The sequence below is a fragment of the Anguilla rostrata genome, chromosome 5 (genome assembly GCF_018555375.3).
Source record: "Anguilla rostrata isolate EN2019 chromosome 5, ASM1855537v3, whole genome shotgun sequence".
In the NCBI taxonomy this organism is placed as follows: domain Eukaryota; kingdom Metazoa; phylum Chordata; class Actinopteri; order Anguilliformes; family Anguillidae; genus Anguilla; species Anguilla rostrata.
This window is the reverse complement of record NC_057937.1, coordinates 64,273,938-64,281,127: the sequence shown is the minus strand read 5'-3', so window position 1 is coordinate 64,281,127 and position 7,190 is coordinate 64,273,938. Positions and strand designations below refer to the sequence as shown.

General features: G+C 43.6%; 1 protein-coding gene across 1 annotated transcript; it reads left to right on the top strand.

The window, feature by feature from the left end:
- The first annotated feature begins 1,663 nt into the window (after nt 1-1,663).
- On the top strand, nt 1,664-7,000 carry exoc1l (exocyst complex component 1 like). Its single transcript, XM_064337851.1, has 3 exons — nt 1,664-2,247; nt 2,497-2,627; nt 4,333-7,000. Exons 1-3 carry the CDS (start codon nt 2,127-2,129, stop codon nt 4,591-4,593), a joined length of 513 nt encoding a protein of 170 aa, XP_064193921.1. The 5' UTR covers nt 1,664-2,126; the 3' UTR covers nt 4,594-7,000.
- The last annotated feature ends 190 nt before the right edge of the window (nt 7,001-7,190 follow it).

The following is a 7,190-nucleotide window of genomic DNA, read 5'->3' as shown; positions in this document are numbered from 1 at the left end:
AATGAAAGGATGTTTTCCTGATCTGAGGGAAGAGTGCAGGGGGGAGCTTCTTGTCGGATTAATGGGCTGCTCCTGGGGAGTGTTTTAATGATCAGACTGAAAGACAGGAATTTAAGAAAAATGACCAAATGTTGTGAAAATATGCATCTGTGCTGTCCATTCTATGCATTTACTAAAAACCAAAAATGTAATCATGTTCGAATACTGCTGTCATTATTAATAATATTTATTATTAATTTCATAATTAATTTAATAACTGTAGTTCCCCTGAGCAGTGCTGAGGCAGCAGAGGGCCAGCACAGCCCCCTATGCAGTCCCCCTCTCCTTTGCTCTCATCCAGCATGCAGTCCCCCTCTCCGGTGTTGATGGGCATTTCAGTGGGATTCTCTCAGCCGCAAAGAGCTTGGAGATTTTGAAAGGCGCTATATAAACGCTATATAAATCTGTTACTGTCATCTTGAAAAGCAATTCTACTCTACAATACTCTCTGCATGTCAATCAATGCTCTCAGCTTTGTCAATCACTACAGTTACATCTCCAACCAATTCAGTTATGTTTCCCATAAACAAGTGCACTGTAAATGTTCCAGATTACAGAGCCTTAAATAGACTGTAAATGTTATGGATTACAGAGCCTTAAATATACTGTAAATGTTATGGATTACAGAGCCTTAAATACACTGTAAATGTTCCAGATTACAGAGCCTTAAATAGACTGTAAATGTTATGGATTACAGAGCCTTAAATACACTGTAAATGTTATGGATTACAGAGCCTTAAATAGACTGTAAATGCTGCAGATTACAGAGCCTTAAATACACTGTAAATGTTCCAGATTACAGAGCCTTAAATAGACTGTAAATGCTGCAGATTACAGAGCCTTAAATACACTGTAAATGTTACGGATTACAGAGTTTACATGCTGTGTAAAGATACTCCGGGTGTAACTGTGTCTGGTCAAAGCGATCAGACCCACATTGAAAGAGAAGCTCCTGAGTCTCTCTAATCAGTGTCATGGGTTTAGCCTTGTCGGCACACCAGTAACTTTGAATGTGAGACTTGTATTGATAAAACCTTTTAATCTGGGCATAGAATCTTTTCTGATGAAACATTTTTATAATGATTGATGTCTCTTCTGAAGTTTACTGCCTTCAGTTATACTTGTACTCCCGTAAATCTAATGGAACTAAATATTTAATGGATCACACCACAAATCAATACTTTGCCAGGCATTCTGTGATTATAATGGAGTCTAATTGATGCCTCAATTATATCTTCGTTTAAGGAAAATCATGTTAGCTAGATGAGTGCGGCCTCCCTGTGGAGCTTATTTCCATTAAAAGACCAGCCTGCTGTGTGCTGCGGAGAGACCAGCCTGCTGTGTGGTGTGGAGCTCAGTCTTCTGTGTGCTGCGGAGAGACCAGCCTGCTATGTGCTGCGGGGAGACCAGCCTGCTGTGTGGTGTGAAGCTCAGTCTTCTGTGTGCTGCAGAGAGACCAGCGTGCTCTGTGGTGTGGAAAGACCAGTCTGCTGTGTGTTGTGGAGAGACCAGCCTGTTGTGTGGTGTGGAAAGACCAGCCTGCTGTGTGGTGAACTCAGTCTTGTGGGAGAGACAGCTCTGTGTGTGTGAAGCTCAGTCTCTGTGTGTGGAAGACCAGCTGCTGTGTGGTGTGAAGCTCAGTCTTCTGTGTGCTGCGGAGAGACCAGCCTGCTGTGTGGTGTGAAGCTCAGTCTTCTGTGTGCTGCGGAGAGACCAGCCTGCTGTGTGGTGTGGAGCTCAATCTGCTGTGTGGTGTGGAGAGACCAGCCTGCTGTGTGGTGTGGAGCTCAGTCTGCTGTGTGGTGTGGAGAGACCAGCCTGCTGTGCGTTGTGGAGAGACCAGCCTGCTGTGTGTGTGGAGAACCAGCCTGCTGTGTGTTGTGGAGAGACCAGCCTGCTGTGTGGTGTGGAGAGACCAGCGTGCTCTGTGGTGTGGAGAGACCAGCCTGCTGTGTGGTGTGGAGCTCAGTCTGCTGCAGGACAGAGAGGAGAGTTCTGGCAGCTGGCAGACTGTGAGGAGGGCAGAAGGCAGCTGGATGAACGGACTTGTGCTTTGTACGGTGATAACGGCAGACAGCTCCACATAAATGTCCTCACTACTGAAAGAAGAGATGCAGAGAGTCCTCTTTACCCCTCAGGGGCAACAGCTGAAGGAGTTCATAGAAATTGCTGAAACTGCCCCAGGGAGACATTTTCTTTGTGTATCAGGTAAATTATTATTATTATGATCATTATTTTTATTATTATTATAAAAATTATGATTATTATTGTTGTTGATGTTATTTCTTTGTTGCTGCTGTTTAAATTTTCATTGAGCCTATTTTTATGTCACAAGATATAAATTTATGGTCAATTTTTTTCTCCGATCCAAATATTTGTTGTTTGCCTTAAATGCGTAAACTCTATTTAACGCTTAACCTCTTCAGCCGGGAACTGAATGCATGTTGTTATTCTCAGTGAACAAAGTCAAAGCCGTACAGATTTCTGTGGTGAAAAACCTCAGATCCAATCGGCAGGATACGTTTGAGAGGACCGAAGAGTGGTTCCTGAAGGACCTGATTTTGCTGGATGGAAGAGACCCTGAAGCAGTAAGCTCATCCTCCCCATTTTGCTCTAGATTAAAATGAATTACCTGAGGAAAATAAACATGTCCGCCTCCATTAGAAGGATGAGAAAAGCTGTGTGAGATGCTGAGCCCTGCTTACTTGCAGGGTGCAGTTTGTATGAAGATCAATATTGTATCACTTTCAGGCCTGGCGGTGATATCTCCATGAGAAATATGCAGTAAATTTACTGCAGATCGCTAAAACAATTACATTTTCTGCACAGATGCTTTTTCCCAATTAGATTTTGTGCAGAAATCTGAGCTGAATGAAGCCCCACACAGGGGGTGCGGGGTTAGTCTCAGCCTCTTTATTCACTGCCAGAAAAATTTAGATTTTGTAAAGACAGCCGAGGTGCTTGTTTAAACCGTTTGTTTGGTCTGGAATATTCGCTAATTACAGTAGTAAAACATATAAGCCATTTTTATGAAGTAAACTGGGATTTTATGTGCACAAGACACATTTCTGTTTGGGAAGTCAGACTAGGGTCAAATGCATGTTTTTAAATGCTTTAGATGGCAATTTGAGGGGACACATTTGCTCCTCAGCCCCTACACCACCCCCAAAATAAATATTATAGTTAGTGGAAAAGTTACTGTTTCCACCAGAGCCAACTATGGGTATTAGAGATGCAGAAACGTGTATTTAGCACTGACAGACTATGTGTGGTGTATATAGCACTAACAGGCTATGTGTGGTGTATATAGCACTGACAGGCTGTGTGTGGTGTATATAGCACTGACAGGCTGTGCGTGGTGTATGTAGCACAAACATGCTGTGTGTGGTGTATATAGCACTGACAGGCTGTGCGTGGTGTATGTAGCACAGACATGCTGTGTGTGGTGTATATAGCACTGACAGGCTGTGTGTGGTGTATATAGCACTGACAGGCTGTGTGTGGTGTATATAGCACTGACAGGCTGTGTGCGGTGTATATGAGACTGGCAGGCTGTGTGTGGTGTATATAGCACTGACAGGCTGTGTGTGGTGTATATCACGCTGACAGGCTGTGTGTGGTGTATATACCACTGACAGACTGTGTGTGGTGTATATAGCACTGACAGGCTGTGTGTGGTGTATATACCACTGACAGGCTGTGTGTGGTGTATATGAGACTGGCAGGCTGTGTGTGGTGTATATAGCACTGACAGGCTGTGTGTGGTGTATATAGCACTGACAGACGGTGTGTGGTGTTTGTAGCACTGACATGTTGTGTGTGGTGTAAATAGCACTGACAGGCTGTGTGTGGTGTATATGAGACTGACAGACTGCGTGTGGTGTATATAGCACTGACAGGCTGTGTGTGGTGTAAATAGCACTGGCAGGCTGTGTGTGGTGTATATGAGACTGACAGACTGCGTGTGATGTATATAGCACTGACAGGCTGTGTGTGGTGTATATGAGACTGACAGACTGCGTGTGGTGTATATAGCACTGACAGGCTGTGTGTGGTGTAAATAGCACTGACAGGCTGTGTGTGGTGTATATGAGACTGACAGACTGCGTGTGGTGTAAATAGCACTGACAGGCTGTGTGTGGTGTATATACCACTGACAGGCTGTGTGTGGTGTATATGAGACTGACAGACTGTGTGTGGTGTATATGAGACTGACAGGCTGTTTATGGTGTTTATAGCACTGACAGGCTGTTTATGGTGTTTATAGCACTGACAGGCTGTTTCTGGCTGCAGGATGAGCCCCAGTTTGTGATGCATTTTGACACGCCCCGCTCAATGGAAGCAGTGAGCTGTGCTGCTAAATACTCGCTGGCGCGATCACTGGTCTCTCTCAGCAACTCGCACTGCCAGAGGGACTTGCCACTTGCTAACTTCGACCGGACCTACATTCAGCCCACATCTGTCTACTCCAACCGAGGGGACTGCATGGTGCTGCTGCAGATCTGCTTCTACGCTGCCAACCTGGTGTGTCTCTCTCTGTGTCCCATTTCATGAATTTACACTGTCGGCATCCCATTCAATAAATCTACACTGTCAGTATTCTATTTTGTTGCTATACACTGTCATTTTTCTATAACCTAACTTTACACTCTCAGTGTTCTGTTACCTAACTTTACACTGTCAGTGTTCTGTAACCTAACTCTACACTCTCAGTGTTCTATTACCTAACTCTACACTGTCAGTGTTCTGTAACCTAACTTTACACTGTCAGTGTTCTATTACATAACTCAACACTCTCAGTGTTCTGTTACCTAACTCTACACTGTCAGTGTTCTATAACCTAACTCCACACTGTCAGTGTTCTATATCCTAACTCTACTCTCTCAGTGTTCTATATCCTAACTCTACACTGTCAGTATTCTGTAACCTAACTCTACACTCTCAGTGTTCTATAACCTAACTGTATACTCTTAGTGTTCTATAACCTAACTCTACACTCTCATTGTTCTAAAACCTAGCTCTACGCTGTCAGTGTTCTATTTCCTAACTCTACACTCTCAGTGTTCTATAACCTAATTCTGCACTGTCAGTATTCTGAAACCTAACTCTACACTCTCAGTGTTCTATAACCTAACTCTACACTCTCAGCATTCTATAACCAAACTCTACACTCTCAGTGTTTTATTTCTTAATTGTACACTGCCGTTATATAATTTAATGGATGTGGTCACTCTTATTGTGTCTTGTGTCCCATTACCTAGAGATTCCGATTTCATTCCTCAGATTTGCCACAGATTCTGGTACTGCCTGGTCCTCCAGCAAAAATACAGCACTGTGTGTGCACTTGTTGACATAACATTTCAATAGAATGACCACCAGGAATGTGTGAAAAAGATTTTACATTTTAAAAACATGTCATTTTTTAATCTCTTTTTCAATTGCATGTGCAATCTATTGCAAAGTGTTGATTTGTCTTGTATAAGTTCTGAGTAACTGAAGCAGCTCAAGTTCTTGTGAAGTTAAAATGATTTGAGAATGGTATACAGAGTGCCGCAGGGCTGCTCTGCAGAGCGGGGTCAGGCAGTGATGTGGTGTTGCGCGGTCGGTCATGGTTACAGGCACACCTGCAGCACACCTGCAGTGGTTCAGATATGGGGTAAATATAAGATGAACTGGTGAATGCTACCAAGATGACTGTAATAAAATTGTTTAGATAATTAAAATAATGTACGTCTAGAAATGACTACAGCTTTGTTGAAAGTGAGCATGTGTGGGAGTGCTCAGAGACCTAGGATCCTAATCTGTAGCTGGACTGCAGGGCTAAAGTACTGGAGCAGCTCACACAGAAGCCAACAGCGATTCCCTGGACACCATTCCATCCAGAACAGGACTGGCAGCTGGCTCCTCACTCCAAACTGCTCACTGAGGAAACACACAAGGGACCATTTCTGCTGCGGTAGTCATCAATTTAGCTATTTTTAGCTGAAACTGCACTTTTATTAAGTTAACTTGACTTTAGGAGAAATACACCCCCCCAAAAAAAGAAAAAAAAAGTGCCGGTTGACTTTTCTATCCTTTACTTAGTCTGAAATCAGTGACACTTAAAACTAATTTGGCTGATTAAGTCCAGACTGACAATAGTCAGTAGTGGTATGGTCATGTCTGGTGAGCGTGTGAAATGAATGAATGAATGAATGGTTCTGAAGACACAGACGTGCTTACAGACATTTGGAAGCCACAATGGGAGCTGAATTTAAGTGAGAGTTGAATTCCATGTGTCCTTCAAAGTTAAGAGGACAAGAAGCCTCTCTCACACGTTCCAGTCACTCTCACATGCATCCAGTCACTCTCACATGCGTTCAGTCACTCTCACATACATCCAGTCACTCTCACACACGTTACAGTCACTCTCACACGGGATCCAGTCACTCTCACACGTTCCAGTCACTCTCACATGCATCCAGTCACTCTCACCCGTGACACAGTCACTCTCACACGGGATCCAGTCACTCTCACATACATCCAGTCACTCTCACATACATCCAGTCACTCTCACCCGTGACACAGTCACTCTCACACGGGATCCAGTCACTCTCACATACATCCAGTCACTCTCACCCGTGACACAGTCACTCTCACATACATCCAGTCACTCTCACCCGTGACACAGTCACTCTCACACAGATGCATGGGATCTTTAGGAATGGGATTTCCAGTGTTCCCGTATCTGTACATATAGTACCTGTCCAGGGATTATGAAACAACCACTGCAGCTTCTGAGAACCTTCGCCTATCAGAGTAAACTCACGGGATGGTTTGTTCACCTTGCTCCCGGAAGTTGCAGGGAGCCAGCAATTTTTAGTTGTGACTGTAATGTATTGAAAACTTTATATAGAGTAGTTAAGTGTTTTTACCATAACAAGTGTATATATCGTAATAAAATAACAGATTGAATACTTTGGCTGTTGACTCAGAAATGAACCCATAGGTTTTGTGCCTGGACGAAGTGCGCTGGTAATGACCTGCACAACATGAGTTATTCCTACAGGACATCTGGCACTCCGCACAGAATTTTAAGAGCACCATTCTTCATATAATCTCATATAACCTATGGACAACGCGCGCAATCGTGTTCCAAGTAATAACGAAAT

Coding starts and splice junctions, on each gene's coding strand:
- exoc1l (XM_064337851.1), top strand. CDS start 2,127: ATGTCCTCACTACTGAAAGAAGAGATGCAGAGAGTCCTCTTTACCCCT. Junction 2,248..2,496: donor ACATTTTCTTTGTGTATCAG/GTAAATTATTAT, acceptor TGTTATTCTCAG/TGAACAAAGTCAAAGCCGTA. Junction 2,628..4,332: donor ATGGAAGAGACCCTGAAGCA/GTAAGCTCATCC, acceptor TTCTGGCTGCAG/GATGAGCCCCAGTTTGTGAT.